Source organism: Lygodium microphyllum, chromosome 27 (assembly GCF_053477565.2).
Source record: "Lygodium microphyllum isolate KBCC chromosome 27, Lygodium_microphyllum_v1.1.10, whole genome shotgun sequence".
NCBI lineage: Eukaryota > Viridiplantae > Streptophyta > Polypodiopsida > Schizaeales > Lygodiaceae > Lygodium > Lygodium microphyllum.
Window position 1 is genome coordinate 10,727,763 of NC_141161.1, and position 27,932 is coordinate 10,755,694.

Consider the following 27,932-nt stretch of genomic DNA (forward strand, 5'->3'; position numbering starts at 1 on the left):
CGGTCGATTGCACTATTGCAAAGGTGCAATTAGGGAGCTATTTGCTAGTGATGAGTATGAAAATTGGACTCGCACTGCCACTGCTACTGTCGTGTTATGTAATGCATATATCTCTAATAGAGATTTTTAGGATGAGGTGAATCACACCAACCAAATGGTTGATCCTATCATGCACATGTTGAGGCTTGCAGATGGCATGGATCCATGCATTGGGAAAATCTACGAAGGTATGGATCATATGATTGAGAAGTTGGAGAGTTAGAAATCACATGCAGACAGGTATGAGCAGATCAAGGAGTTATGCATCAGCAGATGGAATGAGTATGACTCTCCTATGCATGCTGCAACATATGTGCTTGATCCTAAGTTTCAAGGGAAGATGTAAGAAAGAGACCTTGAGGTGGTCAAGGCTTGGAACACATTGCTTGCAAGGCTTTATCCTAGCCGTGAAATGCAAAGCAAAATTAAAAACCAGCTCTCTATGTATTGGTAAGCATTAGGGATGTTTCGTACAGAGGATGCACTAGAGGAAAGGACAAATATTGGGGCTGCTTCATGGTGGGGGGACTACGGGGTAGAAGCTCCAGAGTTGGAGAGTTTGACTTTTCGTATTCTTAGCCAAACAATTAGCTCTTCTTGTTTAGAGCAACTATGGAGCTCATTCAATCATATTTACTTAGAGAAGAGAAATCATCTTGGTACAATGAAGACGAATGACCTAGTTTTTGTGAGCTTCAATCTTTGCTTGCTAGCTTGTTTGTAAAGGCTGATTCTTCTATACATTGGGAAAAAGATGACGATGATGATGATCATGTTAGCGATCATTGCCTGGTTGGACTGCACAGTCCAGTCGGACTGTACAGTTGGACTGCCACGTGGCAGTCCGACTTGCTGCAGTACAGTCGGCTGCATTTAATGCAGCCGACCTGCATTTTCTGGCACCCAAATTTTTGGCTATTTATAGCCGAGTTTTCAGTCTTCTGCACACATTCTTCGGCTCGCAGATTACAAGCTGGTGGCTCGCGCAGATTCCGTCTCTGTTCGCAGATTTCAGACAGGAGACAGTGCAGACTACAGCGGACTTCGAGGTGAACAGCAGGTTACATCGTCGAGGTGGAGACACGCAGTCCAGCGCACTGCGCCCGTGTATATATCTGCATATCTTTGTATACAGCACACTTTATACAGCAGATCTTCATCTTCTACTGTCTCTCTCTCTCTCTCTTCTCTCTCTCTATGTTCTCTCTCTCTAAGTCCTACGCTTCCGCACCGCTGCACTCTGACATGGTATCAGAGCAGTGTTGTAGGGCTGACTGAGTGCAGAACCAACCTGAAGAGGAGTTTCTATCGCGACACAAGGCTGCGTTTTCAGTGTTTGAGGGCAGGCAGGAGGGCTGCGCCTCGGAACAAGGCTGAAGCAAGCGTGGGCGCACAGAAAAGGAGTCCGGGTGGTGGATTTGCTGCTGTTTACTGCTGTTTGACGAGAAGGAAGTTTGAGTTTTCAGCTTTCAAGTGCAGGTTTTGCTTTTTCATCACCTCGGCGGGTGAAGAAGTTTTAGGACACAGAAGAGCCAGGCTGAGCTTTCACAGTTAGAGGGGGCTGCTTTTGCGTTTGTAAATGCATTACAGGTGAAGATGTCTACAAAGATTGACTTGGAGTTCCAGACGATTATGGACCGGAAGGTGCCTATCTTACCGGCTCTTCCCGCAGATCAGAAGCTCGATGGCGACAACTACCCCATCTGGCATGTGATGATGTTGGCCATCCTTGAGTCCTACGATTTGGCGGAGCTTGTACAGGAGGAGATCGACTGGCCCTCGGTGAGAGATGAGTCCAAACTCTCTTCCGATGCTCGTGCGGAGTTGGCCAAGGCACAGTCTCACTGGGACAAACTGAATGCCAGGATTCGTTCCTTTCTTTTTGTCTTGTACTACAACCATGATAGCTCACATCGAGCACTTGACGATGGCTCGGGAGATATGGCTGGAGCTTGATCAAATGTATAACCGGATGACCCTTATGAAGCAGGTTTCTTTGGAGGTACAGATGCGGACCTTGTCCGTGAACAAGTCTTCTTCGTTGCAGGAGCACATCAACAAGCTTAGACAGCTTCAGATGCAAGTTCAGAATGCAGGGAAGCCGATTTCCTCCGAAGACATGGCGATTACACTCTTGTCCCAGTTGCCGCCACGATTCGGTGCTTTCTACTCCGCCCTTATTGCTTCGGGGCGAGAGTCCACTCTTCGGTGGGAAGAGTTGGTTCCTATGGTCTTGGACCAAGAGGAACAACTAAAGGGACAGAATGCTTCCAAGTCGGAGGCACTGACAGGTCAAGCCTCTTAGAAGAAGGGGAAGGACCAAAAGAAGAAGAAGAGGGATAACAAGTCAAAGAAGGACAAGGACAAGGACAAAGAATCCACATGCCATATTTGTGGAAAGACTGGCCATTGGAAGAAGGATTGCCCTGACAAAGACAAGAAGGACGCCAACAAGAAGGACACGAAGGATTCTGGAGCGGTGGCTGCACCCTCATCAGCTGCATTTCTTCATCTAGCTGTCATTGAGGACTCTACACCGAATGCTTCTGATGCTGCGATGACAGCTCCTCAGACTCGAGAGTGGATCGTTGACAGTGGTGCCTCCCGGCACATGACTCCTTCATCAGATGGTGTTGCCCAGTTGCGATCCTCACGTGGGTAGATTCTCATTGGAGATAGCTCTTCAATGTCTATTGCAGGACGGGGTGAGATGCAGCTTATTCCAGATGGATGTGGTGGTACCCATACCTTAGAGGTCTTGCATGTACCAAGTTTAGGATATCATCTTCTGTCAGTTCATAAGATTTGCTCCCTTGGACTTTTGGTGGAGTTTGACAGTGATTCGGTGCGAGTCCTTGATCGTGGGTCAAGGAAGGTTCTCTCATACGGATATGAGGAGAACGGCATCTATAAATTGAAGTCTTCCACCGCCCTCTCTACTCTTCTTCTTACCTCACAGACACAGTCAGAGCTATGGCATGCTCGGTTTGGTCACCTCAACTATGATTATCTTCGGAGGGCGTCACGTGGACAGCTTGTTCGAGGGTTGCCGGATATAGTGGTGAGCCAGCAGCCATGCGTCTCCTGTATTCGTGGGAAGCAGCATAGGGATGCCATTCCCCACAAAGCTTCGCGGCGGTCTACTTCACCAATGGAGCTTGTATCTACGGATCTTTGTGGCCCTATGAGGAACGAGTCCTTGCGAGGGAGCTCGTACTTCATGTTGATCATAGATGACTACAACAGGATGACATGGGCCTATTTTTTGGCATTGAAGTCAGAAGCATTCTCCCACTTCAAGGATTGGCTTCTCTTTGAGGAGAACTGATCACGCCGGAGATTGAAGACCTTGCAATCCGACAAGGGTGGTAAATTTGTTTCTAATGAGTTTACTCGTTTTTGTGCAGATAAAGGTATTCACCAGGAGTTTGCTAATACCAACACTCAAGAAAATGTCATTCTTAAACAGAAAAATCGCAGTGTGATCGAGATGGCGCGCACCATGATGGAGCACCGACAGACACCTCAGTTTCTCTGGACCGAGGCTGTGGCTACTGCAGTCCACATCCTTAATCGATCCCTCACTTCGGCCGTTGATGGGATGACACCTTTTGAGGCTTACTTTGGGACTAAGCCCGATGTTTCTTATTTTAGGGTCTTTGGGTGTGATGCCTATGTTCACATTCCCAAGGCTCATCGTGATAAATTTGAAGCAGCTTCCCGAAGACACATATTTGTTGGCTACAGCTCCCAGTCCCAAGGCTATCGTTTGTATGATCCCGTCAAGTGGGATGTGTACACCAGTCGAGATGTGCGGTTTGTGGAGATTCCAGCCATATCAGTGGGTGAGGAGCATCCCGTTCTTGGAGATCCAGGGGAGAGTTGGCCTCCTGCTACAGTTCCTTTGGAGCCCGTGACTTTTGATTCTGATTCTGTTTCTGACACAGAGTCTATTGTTCCACCGGTCACCCCCGAGCAGTTACCACCGGTGGATATCCTAGAGTCTTCCGCTGATGGAGAGAGATGAGGGGAGGTCCGGCCTCCTCGTTTGGCCCGTGACACACTCCGTGATTCAGGGATCGAGGGGGTCCCTAAGGAGTGGGGACCGTAGGATGGTCCGCGGCGGTCACAGAGGCACCAGGCACATTCTACGGAGCTTGTTTGCTCTAACTATTGTTTGATGACCCGTGTTATGCAGGATCGAGAGCCCACCTCCGTGAAGGAGGCTTTACAGTCCGCACCATGGAAGAAAGCTATGGAAGCCGAGTTGGAGGCTATTGAGAGGAATGGCACTTGGTCACTCGTGCCACGCCCCCCGAATAAGAAGGTGATTGGCATCAAATGGGTTTTCAAGACCAAGTACCTTAGCGATGGTTCTTTGGACAAGCACAAGGCTCGCCTTGTTGCTAAAGATTTTGCACAGCGCCCACGGATTGATTGTCATGATACTTTTGCCCCCACTGCTCGTATGGCGACTATTCGAGCTGTTCTTGCCTTGGCTGGCTATAGGAGATGGCATGTCTACCAGTTGGATGTGCCCCCACTGCTCGTATGGCGACTATTCGAACTGTTCTTGCCTTGGCTGGCCATAGGAGATGGCCTGTCTACCAGTTGGATGTGAAGTCGGCCTTCCTCAATGGTGATTTGAAGGAGGAGATCTATGTCGAGCAGCCTCTTGGCTTTGGATCTTCAAATGGAAAAGTCTACAGGTTGAAGAAGGCCTTGTATGGCCTCAAGCAGGCTCCGCATGCATGGAACGAGAAGATTGATTCGTTCCTTCAGTCACAGTTGGGATATCGGCGTTCTAAGGCCGATCCGCAGCTTTATGAGGCTGGTTGTGTACTTTTTGTGTTGTACGTTGATGATTTGATGATCACAGGTGATCATGCACAGAAGGTCCAAGAGACGAAGGCAGCTTTACATTGGACGTTCGAGATGACGGACTTGGGTCTACTCCATTTCTTTTTGGGCCATGAGATTTATCAGTCTCAGAGGGGGATCTTCACCTCTCAGCAGAGATATGTACAGGAGCTCTTGGTTTCTTTTGCGATGGAGGATTGTTGGACCCTTTCTACTCCTATGGATCCGAACTAGAAGGCCACTTCCCATTCAGCTTCTCCCATGGCGGATGCTTCCCGCTATCGTCAGTTGATTGGATCATTGATTTGGCTCCTCAACACTCGTGTTGATCTTTGTTTTGTTGTTGGGCTCTTGGCAGGGTTTATGAGTGAACCTCAGACGGTGCATTGGCAGGCTGCTTAGAGGATACTTCGGTATTTGAGGGGGACGTCTGATTTAGGGATTCATTATCCAACAGGCACAGGTGGTTCAGATCTTGTTCTTGCAGGTTGGAGCGACTCGGATTGGGCCAGTGATGTGGACCACAGGCGGTCTACTACAGGTTACTCTTTTACCTTGGGTGCAGGTGTTATCTCATGGAGTAGCAAGAGGCAGCCCACGGTAGCCCTTTCGTCTACTGAGGCGGAGTATCAGGCCGCGTCTTCCACCACATGTGAGGCTGTGTGGCTTCGGAGATTGTTGGAGGAGCTTGGCTGCCCCCAGACTCGTCCTACTTTGCTGCAAAGCGACAATGAGAGTTGCATTGCCTTGGCACGGAATCCTGTTTTTCATGCCCGGACGAAGCACATAGAGATCCAGTACCACTTCATCAGAGAGAAGCTTCTGGATGAGACCATCACCGTGGAGTACTGCAAGACGGAGAACAATCTTGCAGATTTGTTTACGAAGGCACTTCTCCAGGCTCTACTTCGGAGACATTCCAAATCCCTCAGGCTTCTGCCCCGCCCAGGCTCTGAGAGGGGGTGTTAGCGATCATTGCCTGGTCGGACTGCACAGTCCAGTCGGACTGTACAGTCAGACTGCCACGTGGCAGTCCGACTTGCTGCAGTAAGGTTGGCTGCATTTAATGCAGCCGACAGCCGACCTGCATTTTCTGGTGCCCAGATTTTTGGCTATTTATAGCCGAGTTTTCTGTCTTCTTCCACACATTCTTCTGCTCGCAGATTACAGGCTGGTGGCTCGCGCAGATTCCGTCTCTATTTGCAGATTTCAGACAGGAGACAGTGCAGACTACAGCGGACTTGGAGGTGGACAGCAGGTTGCATCGTCGAGGTGGAGACACGCAGTCCAGCGCACTACGCCCGTGTATATATCTGCATATCTTTGTATACAGCATACTTCATACAGCAGATCTTCATCTTCTACTGTCTCTTTCTCTCTCTTCTCTCTCTCTGTGTTCTCTCTCTCAGTCCTACGCTTCCGCACCGCTGCACTCTAACAGATCATGGTGATGGTGATGGTGATGGTGATGGTGATGGCTAGGATGATGTTCAACAGGATGAGCATTTAGGCACAATGGAGCCATCTTCCATGAATGAGAGCACTTAGTGACTAGCCTCTTGGGACTTTAGAGTTGACTTGGAACTTGGAGCTCTTGTAACTTGGATCTTTAGACTTTAAAGTTTAGTGCATATTTTGTGTCTTTGCAATGCACATTTGTTGGACTTATGCAACATTGTTGATTACAATGCGACAATCCATTGCTGATTACAATATTTTGAATCTTTATTATTGTTGAAACTTGATTTGATGAATTAGATGAATTAACTTGCACCTCAACAATAATTAACTTGCACCTCACATTAAATTGATTGGGTGTTGATTCTCATGTCTCTAATTTGATGTATATGTATATTATATGTATATGTATATATATATATACATATACTATATGTATATGTATATGTATATGTATATATATATACATATACATATATATATACATACATATACATATATATATACATACATATACATATATATATATATATGCCATTCCCATTCCCTAACTTTGAGGGTTCCCCTTGTTTCGAGGGGTCCCGTTCTCGTTCCATCGTTTCCCGTTCTTGGTAACTATGATCAAATGTGCTAATGTGACTTGCACATGTGAGGTGCAAGTTAATTATTTTACAATGTAGGACCCAATACCCTGAGATATCAGTTGGTGCCAAAAGCAAAAATTGGAAGTTATGCTCGAGAGATACTAGATGGTGCTCACTGTCAGATTTGGGTTTAGATCAATTTTTTGGCCACTAATGTCGATGGTGAAAATAGAGACTAGGCACTAATTAATTCATTAATGCCAATCTAGGGGTCAACAACTGCTCAGGGACACTTGGGAGACAAATTGACCTAGCCAATTTAATTATTGGCTCGTGGAATTATTTTTCTAGGCACTATAATAATTATTAATTTAATAAGCTAGATAATGTTGAAAAACGGCATTAGAAGGCTACCACTTGGCAAAACTTGCCCATGGCAAGTGGAAAAGACATTTTTTTAGGCGCACGCACGTACATACATACACACACACACACACACACACATATATATATATAGAGAAAGAGAGAGTATATTAATGTCTCTAAAAGGCTCGAGGGGGTTACTCATGAATATATGTATATATAACGTGAGTTCAAAATAAGGGATTTTTAAAACACCATTTTTATATATTTTTTACATATAGAAGGGTGTCATATAAAGGGGTTACTTACAAATTGAATAGAAAAGGGTTGTGTTTTATTCAAGAAAAATTCACAAATTAGGATATTTATAAATAGGCCATGAACGCAGGTTATATAGAGAATATATATATAGTGAACCCCTCAAGCTAAAAGGCCAATGTGGTGGCCTATGTGACCAAAGCAATACATATAATGATGGTGCATTTCTCATCTGAAATGAGAAAATATGAAAAAAATTTCTATAATACTGAAAAGTGAAATAGCGTCTTATATAACGAAAATATGTCGATGATCTAAAAGTAAAAGTAGAAAAAGACAACTCTCCAACAATGAGATGTCTGTCCTATAAGGAGATGTATCTCTACATGGCTAAGGCATCTTGGCATCTGTCTCTTGTGGCGCTCAATGGTAACTCTAATTTGTTTGTGGTGTGGATGTCTAGGCCTTCGTCCGGGTGGACATGGGCCAGAAGATGAGTACAACTTGTGGGCTGTGCAACAGTAGTGGCTTACTGGACAAATCAATTGTTTTGCCCGTAACACTGGGCAAGCTAGATACATGCAATATTTCTCTTCTTCTATGCTTTTTCACCAAAGCAATAACAACTTCCTTAACATGTCTCCACTCTGTTTTAAGCCTTGACTCTGTAGTCTGCTGATCCTCTAACAAATCATCAAGCTTCTCTTGAAGCTCAGTATCTGCTGCTTGTAGAAACAATTCAATTTTTTGACTTGCAAGAGCTTGCTATTCTGTAAGATCTAGTTGCTCAAATAATAAGTCTATAGCCACAAGATGGTCGTGTAGTAGTGAAAAAGTCAGTGACCACTCTTTGTCTATGTGAGCCGAGCTACGAAGGCCTCCTACTTCATAGAATAGTTGCTCTACACCTCTGTAGCTCCAAGAGGAAAAAACCCAAGCATCTCTGATCCTCAAACTATATGATTCGTCTCAAGGGTCCAAAACCCTCTCAAAACAGACAAAGGTATCTGCCTTGTATATCATAATATACCATGCAAATTGCAGAAGTAGTGTTTCTTTGTCTTTGGCTCTCTGCCACATAGTGGGCATATGCGTTTCTCTGCGTGTATGCCTTCCCATCTGCCTGTCTCAATTCTCAAGCAGTGGGATGAGGTGCGGATCTAACTAATAACTGTGTGCAATCCATGAGGCAATTGTCTATCCATGTAACTGGGTTGGGTGATGAAACCATCCTTAGATACTTGAAGGAAATGGGTCTGGTAGTGTGCTATCCTTGTGCCATGGAGGGAGGAGGTATGATCCAAGTCTTCTCCATATCTAACCTTAGAATGTTTGCTCTGATCACATTGTTTAGCTCTAATCGGCTTAGGTCAAGTGTAGGGCAGTCTAGGCTAAAGTCAAAGGGGGGTAGTCTATCAATCTGCAGCCATGTAAACTCATCCATGTACTCATCTGAGCATACCAACAATGTCTGTCATCATCTATTGCTAGTTATCTAGAAGAGGCTAGAGGCTAGAGGCTAGCCATGGGTATCTATCTTGGGGAAGCTCCCATAGTCTATGTATGAAAGTCACTGCCTGGACCAAGGCCTCAACAACCATAGGTGATGCTCCCTACTCAGCTCTGAGAATCTCATGTGGGGTCAAGCTCTTCGCTTCTATCATACATGAGATCATCATGACTAGTGCTCTTTCCATATGCTCCTACCCATCATAGTATTGCTTCTCTGGTCCATCCTAGTCTCCCAAAGGTTGTCTTCTCGTGTGGAAGAGACTCAAACCCCAAATAGCTGCCCCATATAGGAATGTGGGTGTAACCAGGGTGTCAAAAAGCCATAGTTTGGTGCGTTGTTTATGAAACTGTATGTGAGCACATTGCCTCTCCAATGCACCTAAGGCTGCATATGCTTTTGCCAAACGAGACTTTGGTGTCTCTCTCCAAGAGAACTATGGTCCCTTCAATGTGACCCCAAGTCAACATACTTTCTGACCATCTCCATTGGCTCTTCATCAAAAGTAAACTTTTAACTGATGCTTAGTTCTCATCACCCAAACAACTGAACCATTTTTCTCATGAGTCTAGCATGTGGCACTGTGTCAAAGGCCTTGTGAAAGTCCACAAAATAGCAGTAGATCTTTTTGTTGAATGCCTTGCCTTCTTCAATGATTGCCCTCAATGTAAAAATATGGTCTAGAGTTGTATATCCCCTCCTGAAGCCAGCTTGGCCTTTTGATCTCACGCCATGCATCTCGGCCCATTCACTCAATGATCGTTCCACAATAGAGCCATATATTTTGGCCAACATGTGTCCAATCATGATGGTTCGATAGTTACCAAGTAGTGCGGGGTCTCCACTCTTAGAGAGCGGCACAATAGTATGGTTTGACCAATTGCTTGGAAATCCCACATATTGCCTTATTAAAGATGAGAGCCAACACTGGTGCCAAGATATCACAGGCATGTGTAAAGTGTTTCTGCTACTAAATCCTCATGATCTTGGGATTTTTCATTTTTCAGTTAACATATGGTATTCCTTGCTTTTTTTTGTGAAAATTTTACAATTTGCTTGTTGGGAATAAAGGGCCATCGTGCCTTTTATATGTGCACAGGTGTGAACACACCCTTAGCACATTTGTACTTTATATATCTATCTAAAAACCTAAAGAGGTACACTCGTCATTGTACCGAACACCCAATGTGTCGTGCTCACTCTCTCCTCTGCACTCTCTCTCTCTCTCTCTCCCTCTCTCTCTCTCTCTCTGCACTTTCATGGCAGCAGGAGGGAGTATTGAGGTCATTGGATCATATGTATATTTGAGAGTCACCTTTACAGCAGCTTCAGGGATTTTCTCGATGACACAGGCAGCTCGTGACCGCCTCACTAGAGGATACTCAGCATTGGCTCTTATGGAGCGACAGTGTCATCAGGCACATTTCCAGGAGCCCCGCATCAAGGGGTGGCTCTTTGATACTCTAGTCACTCCAGCACTGATGTATGGAGCAGCTATATGGGGGCTAGGCCTTGCCGATTATGTATGGACATTGATGGAGAGACCTCAGGTGATCATGATATCTAGATTGATTCGCAGCAAGGCCTCAGTCCCACATGACATTGTGCGAGCAGAGCTTGCCACACCGCCCATGCTAGTCGAGGCATTATTTCAGACAGTATGCTTCCTACACAGATTTCGGGATATGGACAGAGATCGCATTGCATACAGAGCATATATGGCATCTCAGGAGATGGCTCGAGCGGGGGATACCACATCATGGTATGCACAGACTAGAGCTTGGTTTGACAAACATGGGCTGGACATTGATAGACTCCCACCTCTTCTATATGATACTCAGGCTCCCACTTACACCCTCTCTCTCTCTGAGAGGAACAAAGTCATCAGACAGGAGATATGGCATATTTATATACAGAGGACATGGGTCAGCCCTGCACAGCCACTGCCATCGAAGATGGCACATTATTATACACAGTTCTTGAGCATATCAGAGCAGGGATTCATAGAGATTCCGAGATATATGCAGATCTATATGCCACATCGATTGAGAGTCTTATTGGACAGCTCAGGGTATCATCACATCAGCTTATGATTGAGAGTGGCAGAGCCAGTGGCATCCCACGGGAGGAGAGGATATGCCCCCTTTGCAGATCAGAGGTGGAGAGTGAGGAGCATTTTGTTCTCAGATGCGCATACTCAGAGTTGAGATCTAGATACACATTGAGCAGCTCACTTCAGGGATGTATGACTGATATGGATCAGAGATCATTTGGCTGTTTTCTGGGAGAGGCATGGCACATCAGAGAGCAGAGCACACAGCGGGTCCCAGTCAGAGAGGGGCCCACCCAGACGACTATTACACAGTTCTTTCAGACAGACAGAGTGAGAGCTACTGTACCAGCCTCCAGCCAGACCTCCGAGCTCACACTACAGCAGGCTGAGGACCAGCGTACCCGATGCCGCACGAGGATCCGTGGGTTTCGGACCCCACAGCCACACCGACAGGAGATCCGGAGGATTCTTGATCTACATCGACAGAGGACTGAGATCCGACGACACTCGACACATTGGATCTCAGATCTCCAGTTTGCTCTTTCTCCACCGCCGATGTACCACATCCTGCATCCAGGAGGGATCACCTGCTATTAGCGACTTCGACGACTGCTACTACATCCCAGGATAGTATATCTCCCTGCATCTGTTACATATACACATCGCACCACTTTATCACAGCCGACAGTTGTTCCCCCATCACAGCCAACATTTGTTCCCCTTTTGTAGCCATTATCTGGAGTACCAGAGCTACATACGCACATACACATACACGACACTTATCACACTCACAGCACCGTATTTTCAGTTTCCAGTTTTTAGCTTTTCATTCAACACTTTTATTTTGGATAGCTGGACCTCATTAGTTGTATCACAGTTTGTCTCATAGGCCAGTTTTGGTCTTTAGAAGACGTTAATATAACTCTCTCTCTCTCTCTCTCTCTCTCTCTCTCTCTCTCTCTCTCTCTCTCTCTCTCTCTCTCTCTCTCTCTGTGCTATGAGAAAGCGTTGTGTGTCTCGATCCTCGCGCTCTCTGTCATAACAAACCGGTATCAGAGCAGGCAAGGAGTGCACACTTCTCGAGACAACTTAAGAGTGCATGCTTCTCAAGGCGTAGTCAAGCGTGAGCTGAGTGAGCAGACGACTACCAAGGCAACAGTTCCAAGTCGCGAGTAGGTCAAAACTTCATTCGTGCAATCAGGCAGGCATGAAAGGCCAGGCTCGTGTGCAAGAGAGGCAGTCGACAGGTTCAACACACACGAATAGTGCTAATGAAACACACTGCAGGAACACGTCGGCTTGGATTCGATGACCTGCACGCAAGTCAAAACGTCAGGTGTAGGTCATGCGAGTAGCCGATGGGTTGCACACAAGTCAAAATGTTGTTTTCCAATCAGGCACAGGTCACGTAAGCAAGCGACATGCTGCATTTTTTTCTTTTGCAAAATTTTTTAAATTTTTCCAAGGTTCCCTGCAAGCAAGCCCTTTGCTCACTGACAAGCATTCGTGTGTGTAAGCATAGTTCAAGATTTTGGGCATATTTGTGCTAAAAAATTGGGGATTTGTCCAGATTTGATGCGAGCAAGACGACACAACAGTGATATTTGTCTTAGAAATTGCAGGAATTTGTGACATTTTGCCTTCGACATTTGGGGCTTTTCATGTACATACAAGAATTGGGCTGAAACTTACCCAATTTCTCGACATTGATGCACATTGGACCCTGTGCAATTTGCGGCTTTTGCTGTTTGGGCAAAATTTGTGCGCCATTTGGTCATTTTATGTACATGCGGGTTTAATTCCATGCAACTTGGACATCTAGCACTTCGAAAAAATTGGGGGTTTTGCTGAAATTGCTCTATTTTGGCAAAATTGAGCTATTCTATGCATGTCAGAGACAGTGCAGATGTATGGGTGATGCTTTGAGCACAAAAAGTTTGGGGCTTTTGATAGTGCGTGTCAAATTTTCTGCCCGTGGGTGCATGTACAACAGAAATTGCAGCTAAAATTTGGGACTTCTCATATAATGTGACGTATTTGTCCTTGGAACAGCTGTAATCAGTTATGGAGTGTTGTAGCACAAGGTTTAGTGCTTCTGGAAATTTATTTGCAGGTCTGAAATTTCTGCTTTTACATGGTTACTTATTGCTGGATGATACTTCTTTGTACCTTGGTCACTTGTGTGACAATTTGGTCCTACATTTGCTAAATTTTTTTGTCACATTTGGGCTAAAAATCATGGCTCACAGTAGTGACAGCAGTAATCTCATGCACATTAAGAAGTATGAAGGAGCACATAACTTTGTAGTCCGGCAAAAACAATGCTATAATATCTTGTTGTAGAAGAAGCAAGCAAAGCCAATTAAGACAAAAGGGGCAAAGCCCGCAGATATGGAACAAGAAGATTGGGATGAGTTAAATGAGCTTGCACGCTCAACCATCAAGCTATCAAATTCTAATGCCTTGCTGTTTAACATTGAAGGTTTGGATTTTGGCTATGCTATTTGGACTCCACTAGAAGAACTGTATGCACAGAAGAGTGCCGCAAGCAAAGTTTATTGGCTGAAAAAGCTTATGGATTTGCGTATGAAAGAGAGTACAGCAATGTCTACTCATTTGAGTGAGTTTAACTTCATTTTCAGCCAACTGGTTGCCTTGAAGTTCATGATTGATGAAGAATTTAAGGTTATGTTCTTGCTTTGCACTCTGCTAGAGAGCTGGGATACATTCAGGACTGCTATGAGCAATTCTAATGCGCTCCTTTTGTATGCTGATGTAAAGAGTGCTCTACTCATGGAAGAAATGAATCGGCAGAACAATGTATCCAATAATTCTTTCAATGCTTTACATACTCAGGGCAGATCACAGCAAAAAGGCAAATCTGATAGCAAGTGAAGCAGTAAATCATGTGGTAAGGATGTTGAATGCCATCATTGTGGCAAGAAGGGTCACTTTAAACGTGACTGCTACAAATGGGAAAAAGAGAAAGAAAAGGGCAACAAGACAGATGATAGCAAGGAAGAGAAGGAGTGTCAACCTAAGAAGAACAGTGTCAAAATTGAAGAGATGAATGTAGTCACTCATGACAGTGACAGTGGGAATGACGTACTCATTGTCTCTTCACACTTTAGTACACATGCTTTACTTGCAGGTACAGATAATGACATGCATACTTGGATTCTAGATTCAGGTGCTTCCTTTCATGTCACCCCTCATTGAGAGTAGTTTTCTGACTATACAAGGGGTCGACATGGTGTTTAGCGTATGAATCGGACCATATAGGATGAGGTCCATACGATGATGTCTCATGCTGCTTTACCTCATGGCTTTTGGGCAGAGGCTGTTATAACAATCGTACACTTGATTGTCGGTCACCAACCAAGTCTTTGGGGGGGGGAGTTCCCCAAGAAGATGGATTCGCAAGCCACCTTCGTATGTACACCTGAAAGTGTTTGGTTGCGAGGCTTTTGTGCACATTCGTAAAGAAGAATGCATCAAACTTGAGCCAAAGTCCTGTAAATGCATTTTCCTAGGATATGGTGACAAGGGTGAAACGGGATATAGATTATGGGATCCCTAGAAAAGGATAGTACGCAACAATGATATTATCTTCTGAAAAGATCACATGCATAAATATCCCGAAAAGACTGAGGAGGTCTGTAGGGTTGTATTCTGGGAAGAAATACCTTTTGGACAGCAAAATATGCCCGCTGTACAACAGCAAATACCTGCAGTAAATGAACCTAGAAATGCAGAAAATAAAGCTAGAAATAATCAGCCAGTCACTGCCCATAATGATGTGCGATTGGATGTGCAGGAAAAGCCAAGTCAGCAAGCTGTTAATGCTGATTTGCAAGCCGAAATGCTACAACAGCAAGCTGAACATGGAAATTTGCAGACTCAACAGCCAGCAAACAATGATCATTGGGTTAGGAGATCGTCTAGGGCTACTAGACAACTTGATAGATTCGTTCCTGGTGCAAACAATGTGGCTGATTATGTCATGTTCACAAACTATGATCAACCCTCTTGCTTCAAGGAAGCAATAGACAAACACGACAGCAAGAAATGGCATGAAGCCATGTTCTCAAAGATGGAATCTCTTGAGAAAAACAGCATTTGGGACTTGGTGCAGTTGCCTGAAGGGCAAAAAACCCTTCCATGCAAATGGATTTACAAGATGAAGATCACTTCTAGTTCCTTGTCAAAGTACAAATCAAGATTGGTTGCAAAGGGGTACAAGCAGGAACATAGAGTTGACTTTGATGAGATCTTCTCTCCTGTAGTCAAGATGACTACATTGAGAACCATTTTGGGCTTGGTTACAGCTGAAGATATGGAGCTCATATAGATGGATGTAAAGACTGCATTCTTAAATGGTGATCTGCATGAACACATATTTATGCAGCAGCCTGAAGGGTTTGTGACAAAAGGGAAAGAAAAGATGGTATGTAAACTCAAAAGGAGTTTGTATGGGCTGAAACAAGCACCAAGAGAATGGTATCTTAAGTTTGATACATTTATGCAATCTCAAGGTTTTGATAGAAGTCAAGTCGATCATTGCTTGTATACCAAAAAGACAACAGACGGCAACCTGATTATCTTGGTTCTGTATGTAGATGATATGCTAACTGCGGGCAGGGATACTCATGCCTTGGACTCACTGAAGCAAAGTCTTCATGGCAACTTTAACATGAAGGATCTTGGTGATGCAAATCACATTCTTGGCATGTGAATACTTAGAGATAGGTCAAAAGGATTACTCTATCTATCTCAGTAGAAGTATATCTCCAAGGTTTTGCAGCATTTCAATATGGAGGGGGGAAAAACAATTGGCGTTCCATTGCCTCCATATGTGAAACTTAGTGCAGAGAATAGCCCTATATCTGATGATGAGAAGGTTGAAATGGCCAAGATACCATGTGCTTCAGTTGTTCGCAGTTTGATGTATGCTGCTATGGTCGCTACATCTCCTGACATTGCCTTTGTAGTGGGAGTGGTTGGCAAATACATGGCAAACCCTGGTAGAAAGCATTGGGAAGCAATGAAAGATATTATGAGATACCTCAAAGGCACAAAGGAGTTGTGCATCTGCTTTGGAAAGCAGAAGGCATCTGTCGTTGGCTTTACGGATGCAGACTATGCTGGTCATGGGGATTGCAGAAAGTCCACTTCTAGGTATGTGTTTACCTTCACAGGAGGAGCAGTCTCTTGGATCTCCAGGCTACAAATGTGTGTTGCATTGTCTACTATAGAGGCAGAGTATATGGCTGCCACTGAGGTATGCAAGGAGGCTTTATGGCTTTCACGTCTAGTGGGAGAGCTTGGCATTATAGAGTTACGTGTTCTCCATTGTTAGAGTTAGAGTGCTATCATGCTAGCACGGAATCCCGTCTTTCATGCAAAGACGAAGCACATATAAGTGAAGTACCACTTCATTAGAGATGTACTTGACAGCAAAAGCATTGAGCTTGTCAAAGTGCATACAGATTATAATCCTATAGACCTTCTCACAAAGGGTCTTTCAACAAAGCAGTTTGCTCATTGCCAATAGATGATGGGAGCTGGATAGATATATGTATTTCAGCTTTGTACATACCTAGACTTAGCTGATTGTTTTCTCCTCTTAAGACACATTGCCTTTAGGTGGGAGGTTCTTGGGAATAAAGTAGATGGACAACCTTGTGGCATATTTGGCATACTCGGAATGCCTTTATTTTTTATTCAACATTGGGCATCCATGGTCATGTGGCCTGTGTTCGTGGTTTAGTGTTATGACAGATCTCCTCTATGGTGTCAACTAATCTAGTTCTTCCTAAAATTGTTGCTCCCTGGCTCGATATTGTTCGCTCCACACAAGCTGTCCTTTCTATGTGATATTTCTGTGTTAGAGTCTTGGTAGACTTTCATTTGTGTCAGTTTTTTCTTTGCTGACTTGATGATCTAATGTAAATATTTACTTTTTAATTCAATTATCTTCACGAGAGAGAGAGAGAGAGAGAGAGAGAGAGAGAGAGAGTATATTAACGTCTCTAAAAGGCCAATGTGGCCTATGAGACCAAAGCAGTACATACAATGATGGTGTGTTTCTCATCTGGAACGAGAAAAAAGATGAAAAACATGCCTATAAGACTGAAAAGGAAATGAAATAGTATCCTATAAAAGGAAAACATGTCAGTGATCTGAAAGTGAGAGTAGAGAAAGGAAAACTCTCCATCAATGATATGTCTGTTCTCTAGGGAGGTGTATCTCTGCATGGCTGAGGCGTCTCGGCATCTGTCTCCTGTGGCGCTCAATGATGGCTTTAATTTGTCTGTGGTGTGAATGTCTAGGCCTTTGTCTGGGTGGACGTGGGTGCCTAGACCGGCTAAGTGCCACTGCTCTATCCAAAGGGACACCTACAGAAGATGAGGTCCAATGATTATGTACTCCTGTAGGCTGTGTGGCAGTAGTAGTGGTATCTGCCATACTCTGTCGTGTATCACTGAAAAAGTCAATGACTGCTTTCTGTCTATGTGAGCCGAGCTATGGGGGCCTCCTACTCCGTAGAATTGTTGCTCTGCGCCTCTGGAGCTCCAAGAGGAAAAATCCCAAGCATCTCTGATCCTCAAACTGCATGATCCGTCTCAGGGGTCCAAAACCCTCTCGAAACAGACAGTGATATCTACCTCGTATGTCATAATATACAGTGCATCGGCAGATGTAGTGTTCCTCTGTCTCTGGCTCTCTGTCGCATAGTGGACATATGCGTTCTTCTGTCTGTATACCCTCCCATCTGCCTGTCTCAATCCTCAGGTGGTGGGATGAGGTGCGGATCTGACCAATAATTGTGCGTAGTCCATGAGGCAGCTGTGTGTCCATGTAATTGGGTCGGGTGATGAAACCATCCTCAGATACCTGGAGGAAGTGAGTCTGGTAGTGTGCCATCCTCGTGCCATGGAGCGAGGGGGGTCGGATCCAGGTCTTCTCCGTATCTAACTTCAGTATGTCTGCTCTGATCACATGGTTTAGCTCTGATCGGCTTAGGTCAAGTGTAGGGCAATCCAGGCTATAGTCAAAGGGGGGTAGTCTGTTAATCTGCAGACCATGTAGACGCATCCATGTACTCATCTGAGCATACTAACAGTGTCTGTCGCCGTCTGCTACTAGTTGTCTAGAAGAGGCCAGGGCTAGCCGTGGGTATCTATCTTGGGGGAGCTCCCATAGTCTATGTATGAAAGTCACTGCCTGAACCAAGGCCTCAGTCACCATGGGTGATGCCCCCAACTCAGCTCTGATAATCTCATGTGGGGTCGAGCTCTTCGCTCGTATCATGCGTGAGATCATCATGACCAGTGGTCTTTCCATATGCTCCCATCCATCATAGTATTCCTTCTCTGGTCCATCCTGGTCTCCCAAAGGCTGTCTCCTCGTGTGACAGACTCGGACCCCAAATAGCTGCCCCATATAGGAGTGTGGGTGTAACCAAGGTGTCAAAAAGCCACAGTTTGGTGTGCGGCTCATGAAATTGTATGTGAGCACATTGCCTCTCCAATGCACCTAAGGCTGCATATGCTTTTGCCAAACAAGCCTCTAATGTCTCTCTCCAAGAGAACTGTGGTCCCTTCAATGTGACCCCCAAATAAACATACTGCCTAACCATCTCCACTGGCTCTCCGTCAAAAGTAAACTGGTGCTCAGCTCTTGTCACCCAAGCAGCTGAAGTGTTAAATACCATAACTTTAGTTTTCCCAAGGTTCACCTTAAGATCTCTATCTTTGCAAAAAGCTAATAATGCATCCAAGTGTCTATTTAGTCCCTCAGGTGAGTCAGATATAAGTACAATATCATCGGCATAAAGCAGTAATGGTATCAGCACTCCAGCTAGGCTGGCTCCAGCCCCACCCGTCCTATCTACATATTCTGAAATTTCATCTATATACAGTCCAAAAAGTGTCGCTGAAAGTGGACAGCCTTGTTTCACCCCAATGGTGCTATTGACTGTATCTGAGATGCCCTCAGGTGTTCGTACTCTGCCTGTCACTGTCTCATACAGGGCATAGATACTCCACTGTATCTCTACGGGCACATCAATGTTTTGCATTCTTTTCATGAGTCTAGCACGTGGCTGTGTCAAAGGCCTTGCGAAAGTCCACAAAACAGCAATAGATCTTTTTCTTGAATGCCTTGCCTTCTTCAACGATTGCCCTCAACGTAAAGATATGGTCTAGAGTTGTATATCCCCTCCTGAAGCCAGCCTGGCCTTTTGACCTCAGGCTATGCATCTCGGCCCATTCACTCAACGCTTGTTCCACGATAGAGCCATATACCTTGGCCAGCATGTGTCCAATCATGATAGTTCGGTAGTTACTAGGTAGCGCGGGGTCTCCACTCTTAAAGAGCGGCACAATAATATGGTCTGACCAACAGGTTGGAAATCCCTCACAAACTGCCCTATTAAAGATGTGAGCCAGCGTTGGTGCCAGAATATCACAGGCATGTGTGAAGTGTTCAGCCACTAAACCCTCATGGTCTTGGGCTCTTCCATTTTTCAGTTTCCATATGGCATTCCTCACTTTTTTTTCTGTGAAAAATCTGCAATTTGCTGGTCTTGAGGTTGAGGGGAGTGGCATAGGCTCTTGGCCAGGGATATCATAGAGTGTGCAAGCATATCCATGACAATCATCTCGTCTAGTAATTTGTAGGGGTGGCTGGTGCATCTTTTTCCATGCTCTCTTGCTGTCCTGCCCCAAGAACATGGAATACATTTCTGTTTCTAGTCTGCTCAGGTATTCCCGCTTCTTTTTGCGTACCAACCGTCTGAAGAGTGTTCAAGCATGCTTATGTGTGCATATGCCAAGTGCCAGCTCTTGCTGAAAACGTGCTCGTGTCTCTCTGCACTCATCATCATACCAACCATTCTGTGGAGCATTACCTCGTGGAGGTTTATCTGACGGTGTAGTGTGTGGGAAAGCGTATGCTGCTGAGGTGTGTATATCACTTAACTTGCTAGGGAGAGATGGGAAGTTGACCCTTCAACAAGCTGATTCCAACAAGAAAATAAGATCAAATTGGTGCCATCACTTAACCTGCTAGGAGGAGATGGGAAGTTGAGCCTTACCCAAAGAAAATAAGATCAAATTGGTGCCATCACTTAACTTGCTAGGGAGAGATGGGCAGTTGACTCTTATCCATCATTTGCAATTCTAGATTCTTCTTTTGTTTTCTCTTTTTTTTGGGTGTTTTGTTTTGTATTCTTTTTTTTGGGGGTTGGGGGGCGGGGGGGGGAGCACTGTGGGAAGGGGGGGTAGGGATATATCATACTAACATCTATGAGAGCCCAAAATGTGGCTGCCATTGATTCTAAATCGATTTGCTTCAATTTCATGAAGCTTGTTGCTTTTTTTGAAACAAAGGTGACATGTTTTTTTTTAAGAGCTTATGCCCTTTATGCAGATGTTCAAATGTTTGAAGTCCTGCTCAAAAAGTGTAAAGGTCCTGTAATTAACAGATTTTGGGCATCCTGAAAAAACTATCAACATACAGAGTAATCAAAACTAGACAGCAAACTTATTCCTCAGCCTTCAATCCTATTGGTACATTGGCTTCTTAACTTTCAATGCACAAAATTTTAGTTTTTGCATACATTCCATACCAATATGCTTGCTCTTAACTTTGAAAATTTTCACGAAGAGAAACCATGCTACAGCTACAACAACATTCATAACCACCAATATGGTTCTGCAAGAAACTTACCTCTGGGAAGCTGAAAACTAATTGCAGCATGGCACATCCAAGAACTGACATTTTATTTCCAAATCTCGGTTGCCAGCCTTCAACCCCTTTGCTCTTGGCATAAGTGTCAAGAAACAACAACCTTGGAACCAAGGACGCATGAGAAACTGATTCACTATGAACAGCCCTTGCTAAAGCCCTGCAAACCTGTAGCCGGATGGAGACAAAGCCATAGACCATCATTCTTCTTCAGCTATCATTCGTTAAAAGCCCACTTCAAAAAATCACATTTATAATGACACCTTATATGCTTACCTCCTGTTGATGGATGGAGAATTTTCTGCAAACTGTCAAGAGACTTGTGATGACACCTGAGCGTGACTCCTTGATTAAAATCCAGAAGTTTGGACTCAATTCCATAACCAGCAAATTTACCTGAAACATGCAATCGATTAATCAATCAATCAATCAATCTCTCTCTCTCTCTCTCTCTCTCTCTCTCTCTCTCTCTCTCCACAAACCCTGTGCCACCAGCCCTGCCAGTTCCTCATCTCCAGGCTCAGTCAGCCTGCCATTGTCCAGCCAGAGCCCGCAGCCCTGCGCCACCTCAGCCAGCTTCTGCACTGCTCCAGCCTCCTCCCTGCTGCCCTATAGGACCGTGCCAGCACCTCCCACTATCTGTAACCAAGGTATTTTTAGCATTTTTAGCTCAACACCCCCTCTTAGGCCCAAAATTGAGATGAGAGAAGTAAGCCATGTCTTTGATGTTTCTTTGACAAAGAAAGAGGACTTTGATTTGATTTGTCACAAGATTTAGCATGAAGTGAGGGTTTCAAATCAATTTTTGTCCCATTGAGTCACTATGCCCCAAGGTACAAGAAACCAGGATAAGTAGCCCCACTACCTTCACAAAATAAGTAAAACTATACCACACTAGTAGGATGGATTACCTAAGTATGTGTGTGTGTGCCAATCGTATGGGGAATATGTGGAGAGGCACGAAATATGATAGTGAGCAAGCAAGACAAGTAAAGCCAACATGCAAGCATATGAAAAATTTGCCTTTGGAGACTGCCATGGAAATGCCGCGAATATGGTGGATCTAGAGTTGACCACTCTAAGGGACCGAAAATGAAGAAATACGCAGACATGCATGTTTACATGAATAGAATGCTGATGCATGGGAATTATGCCAAAAGTTAGACGCAAAATGTCATGGTTACGCAAAATGCTATGCAACAGTGCCACTTGGATAATGCCCACGCAAGGAAATTGTTCACTTGCCGAAGCGCCATTTTACAATTAGATCATCTTAACAATGCAGATGAAGATACAATGTTAAAAAATGTACAATAACTACAATGTCTGAAACAAAAGCTGTAAGCATCATCACTGTCACTATTAAGAGAAGAAGTTGTCCCCTCTCAAAATGGAAGGGAAAACTATAGACCGCCCCCTCTCACCATCGGATGATGGAAGGAGAAGTAAGTATCCCCTCTATCCCCAAGACGTTAATGTTGATGGGGAAAAGGAGTAGCACTCAAAGAAGAAGAGTGAGATACATGTCTAGTTGAAAACTTGTGAAAGAATAGCCTCCAAGGTGGCCCCTGAAGAGGCAATGATGAATCCTAGAAAAGATGCGCTACCAAAAAATGCAACCATGGAAAGAAGTGCCAAACAATCCAAGGCTTTGCTCCGAGCTAGGCGGTAGAACCTCTAGAAGCAAACATCAACCTGCAAAAGGAAGCAAAAACAACTACATAAGATCATGAAACATACAGACCTCTACTTCAATGTTAAGTGCAAATGAGTGCTATGGACAAATGTGAATGGGACTCCCACTACCAAAAGGTAGACACGCTAAGAACGTAACAAAGTAAAAGGAGAAATGTACAACAGAAAAGAGAAGACAAACTAGAGTATGCCCTACAAGGATCAAGTGATGTGTAGGTGGAGAGTGGAAAGAGATCATGGTTAGTATCACAAAGATTTGAACTAGAAGAAGGCTTCACAATCTATTAGTGGGCCTAATGGTCTCTAGGCTTCACAATCTGCTAGTGGGCCTTGTTAAGAAACATGGATCTAGAGCTAGTTAGCTATGGTGGACGCAAATCAAACACACGATATATTATCAAAATAAGAGATTGTAACTCAAGTGAATTAGGTTCCAAGATAGATTAGCTTGGACTCATAAAACAGTCTTGAGTAACTCAAACTGATAGTTCCATTTTTTTGAAATGAGTGTCAAGTACATGCTTATATAGCTTTTGGGTAGTACCACTTTTTCCCTCTGTGCTTATGGGATTTTGGACATCTCTTCCTAGAGCATTCTGGAGCATACAACTTTTGTCATCTCTCTTATACAAAGCCTCTTCTAGGCATACATCAGTTGATTTCTCAACACCCCGCCCTCAAATGATGAGTCTCTACCCTTGCTGGCTTTTGTCCCTCCCTTCATGATGACATGGCCCACGAAAATAGCTCTCTAGCAGCCTAGTCAAGTTAAGGCTTGAAACTTTACATTTTTTGTAGGATTTTTACAACATCCACTATGGGAACAAATTCCTTAAAACAGTTTGTCATAGTTGTTGATGGTAGCGGAAGTATCTTTTTCTTCTTCTTCATTCATGAATTGATTTTGGTGGTAGTTATTCTGCATCTGATGTGCTCTTTTCTTGTGGAAGCATTCACTGACAATAGGGCTAGTTTTACCATAATAATGACATATCATCCGACTCCTGTAGTCGGTGTTGAATCCTCGACCTCTTCCCTTGGGTCCAATAGCTCCTCTAGTGTATAAGAGGTTTTTCCTTGAGCTGGCCTCTTTTACATCTTTGCTTTTAAATTTGCTTTCTCCATCAAGCAGTGAGTGCTCAATATCTTTGAGTGAGAGACTTGGAACATTACTTAGAGTGGACACAAGGTTTTCATATGGATCCTTGTTTACACTTGCAAGTAGTACGGCTATTGCTTCATCTTCATCAATATTCTTCTTAAGAGTTGCAAGCTGGGTTTTTAGGCTCTTGAACTTGTTAATGTGCATGGTCATAGAAGCATTGTCTTTGATATCTAGTTTATAAAACTGCATGAGTAGTTTTACCTTTGAGTTCTTTGCTTGGGTACCAAACATTCTGTCAAGTTCCTCCCAAGTAGTTCTAGCATTTCTAATGCCAGATATATGATGTAGCACATCATCACTTAGTCCCCAGGCAATGATGCCTAGTGCCTTGTTATTCATCTTCTTCCATTCTGTGGTTTTGAACTGGTCTTCTTCAACGAACCCATCTTCATCGTCTTCCTTCTTGTTATCTCCATCATCTTCAAACAAGTCCCATAAGTCTTTCCGCATAAGATGGTACATGGTCTTCTTCTTCCAGGCATGGAAGCCTTCACCATTAAATTTTGCTATATGTTCCACTTCAGTCATCTTAGTAGGTCTTACCACGAGAACTCTCGGGCAGTGTCTATCCTTTTACAATAAACTAGAGATTTATAAGGATTTTAATCACTGAAGCATAAACTCACTTTTGAGATCAAGATTATGACTAGAGCAATAGGCCTTCTTCAATGCAAATAAATTTCAGTCCAAAATCATTTAGTGTGAAAAGGGGTTCCATAGAGAGTGTGTAAATAGGTATGAAAGAGGGTTGAGAAAAAAAAAGGCCTTTTTGATTTTATGAAACCTTAGGATAAGGTTAAGAACAAATGACGAATTGCAGGCCTCGCTTCTCTGTGGCTCGTGATAGATCTGATGGCATCTTTCGGTCTATTGATGCCGATTGTGATGAGGGCTTCCCTTTCAGGCTTCAGCAGACTCCCCAATCGGACCAGCAATGCACTCTGCTACATGCCACTCGCAGACAGAGCTTTAGATATGGCATCCGGAAGCTTAATAAAAAGATCATGCCACATATGTCTCATGTTGTTGTAAATCCAAACAAGCTGCTGATAACCTTGAAGAAGGCAGAGAGCGGTGTGGACTAGTCGGCACTCTATTACAAGGAGGATTCGTCAGAATAGGATGCGACTGAAGATGATGAGGCTCTGCAACTGAAACTCGACACCTTCTTCTTCTTTCTCTTCTCTGTCAAACCAAAAAACACACCCTTTCCTTTTCCTTCAAAGCAAAGCCCTTGCTTGCAATTGAAAGCAAGCCCTTAGCTTGGCCTTAAGCAAGCCCCTCTTCTTCTTCTTCCAAATGACAACTTCTTCTTTCTTGAGCTTCTTTACTTCATACACAACACTAGATGTTGGTTTGAAAATTTTGAATTAGAGATAGGCGTCTACAAGGAGAAGAACGAGATGAAAAGGGTTTAGACTATGCAATGAAGAAGGGAATGTTAGGAAGCTATGCTCACTCATTATCTAGCTCAACCATGGCTCTGATACCATGTTAAGAAACATGGATCTAGAGCTAGTTAGCTATGGTGGACGCAAATCAAACACACGATACATTATCAAAACAAGAGATTGTAACTCAAGTGAATTGGGTTCCAAGATAGATTAGCTTGGACTCATAAAGACAGTATTGAGTAACTCAAACTGATAGTTCCATTTTTTTTAAATGAGTGTCAAGTACATTCTTATATAGCTTTGGGTAGTACCACTTTTCCTCTCTGTGCTTATGGGATTTTGAACATCTCTTCCTAGAGCATTCTAGAGCATACAACTTTTGTCATCTCTCTTATACAAAGCCTCTTCTAGGCATACATCATTTGATTTCTCAACAAGCCTAATGGTCTCTAGAGAAAGTAAACTCCAATGCTTCTACTTGCGAACTCAAAGGAAACTGCAACTTTGAGTGGAAAGGGGACTCATCAAGTTAGTCCTCAAGAGAGACAATACATGCCTAAGGATAACTAAAGTCCACAACAATAGGATGGGCAAACATTTCCGACAACTCACGTGAAGAGGGAGCAGAAGAACCAGATGCCATGTGAGCAGTGGGTCTACCCTGTTGTCTTAGTTGTGGAGGGGGGACGGGAGTACCCTCACTAAATGGACTCCAGACGCAAGTCTTGGGTGGACTACCCTTAGCCTTTAAACGATACTCGTTGTCAAAGCGACCAGCCTTTGCACAATAATGACAATACCTATTTTTCTTTGGTACATTCTGCCACTAGGTTTGAATTTTGACCAGAAAGTTCCTTATGGCCCACTAGCTTGGGTTGGATTTGAATTTTGATTGAAAGTTTGAGTTTGCTTGCCCTTCCCTTGCTACCCCTTCTGAGAAGATGCAACAAAGGTCTCCTCTATGGAGAATGTCTCATGAAATTGATCAAATAGCCAAGTGTAACATAGTAGATACTCAAATTCATAGAGTAGGCATCTAAGGCTATGAGATCACCTACTACACAAAATGGAAATATTTCCCTGGTAGCTACAAGGTAACCTAATCATCAGGAGACTAAGAGTCCCCAGTGGTTCAAAATTTAGGGAGCAAATGCCAATACTCAGCCAACTTGACTTTCAAGTCATCCTTATCAGTGATGGTGAAGTTTTGAAGGTCATGATCTAAGTTGACGCGACAAGCTTGATCCTGCTCCGCATAGAGATCAACAAGATGGACCCAACGCTTAGAGGTAAGGTCAAAGTGTTGGAGCTAAGAATACAATGCAAAAAGGAGACCTTGCATCAACTCGACGATGGCTATGGCATTTCGACTCTTCCAAGAGCAACAAACTTCAAATGGAAACCAGCGGGGGTCAGCACTCTAAGGTTCTTGTCCAAGGACAAGTTCCCACAAACCTTGGGAATCAAATACATGCCTCAACAAATTGAACCAAGTGGTAAAATGTGACCCATTAAAATGAGTTTTGTCTGAAAATGCATACTTGGTTGATGAGAATGAATGGGATACTGGTGGGAGATAGATGGGTAGTGTAGAATATGGAAGTGGATAAGGTGGATTTGGGGGAAGATGAGGTGGGTAGGCAAAAATAGCCTGTGAGAGTCCAATGGGTGTTAATTGATGTGGAGTCACTGAAACATGAATGTTTCCATAAGATATCAAGAGGGGAGGTGGAGACATTGGGACATGTAAGCCTTGTCCAAATATCAACTAGGAAATGGAAGAATGACCAATCCGGCCACTCAGCAATGCCATAGAGACAAACTGTGGTATTAACTCGGGCATACTCAGATATGTTTGGGATGCACTTCCAAAGGAATACCTTGAAACTGTGTGAAGGAAAGGATCGAGCCTCCATCACAAGTACATTGCTCCGATAGGGGAAGGGAGAGGTCCTAAAGGCTATGCCTAAGGCTATGGATCCCCCAAAAGTGGTGTGTATTGGAACATGCGGTGCACTTAATGGAGGCTAAAAAGAAGGTGTAGCGGAATATGAGGGTGGGATGGGTGGAACCCCAAAAGGATTTGTAATTGGTATAGAAGTGGGAAATAAAGTGGATTCCTTCTGTCCATTAAATGCATGAAATTCAAAAGATGATTGTGACGTGGATATGGATGTATCTACTCTAGTTCAACCATGAGAAACAAAATCGTTTGAAGGAAAAAGGAGGTAACCGGATGCTTACAGCTTTTGCTCTTAATTGAATACCTTCTTTTGAGTTCAAAAAAAAATATATGTTTTCTTCATTTCTTATAAACCAAAAATTATTGTGGATAGTCCCTTCATCAAGAGGATCTTCCGATCATTGAAACAAAGAAAAATCAACTTGAATAGATGTCTTCATACCTGACATTGAAGTAAAAATGAATAATGAAAGTGGTACATAGTCCGTGCGAATTTCCACTTGCAAATGGCAAGTCCATAGTGGAGATTCTATCTTTCCTACATGGTCATTAGTTCTATGCATCAAATCTAAAGGAGAAAACTGAGTCTTATCTTCCATTTGCTCTTGAGCCCTATGCATTAGGATGAGCTCGTACTCCACAACTGAAATTTCATATGGCCAATGAACTTCATTGTAGTCTGAAGTCTCTCCAACCATGTCAAATCTATCAAAGTCAAGCTAGGAGGCCCACTCATGATTGTTTCTGAACATGTTTGGTTGTGGAGACTAAATTGGTGTAAAACTATTGGAAGTCATCTCACCCTTCTGTTGTTTCTGCTTCTACATATAAGCTTTC

General features: G+C 43.8%; 1 protein-coding gene across 5 annotated transcripts in view; it reads right to left on the reverse strand.

Moving 5' to 3' along the window:
* Positions 1 to 27,932, reverse strand: part of PUM23 (pumilio 23) — a 157,320-nt gene that overhangs the window by 15,712 nt on the left and 113,676 nt on the right. For all 5 annotated transcript variants that reach the window (XM_087668861.1, XM_087668857.1, XM_087668858.1 and 2 more), the window contains exons 6-7: positions 21,155 to 21,274; positions 20,861 to 21,046 (exon numbers count right to left, since the gene is read on the reverse strand). In XM_087668861.1, the coding sequence (XP_087524987.1) occupies positions 20,861 to 21,046; positions 21,155 to 21,274 (306 nt within the window). The remainder of the gene's footprint in view (positions 1 to 20,860; positions 21,047 to 21,154; positions 21,275 to 27,932) is intronic.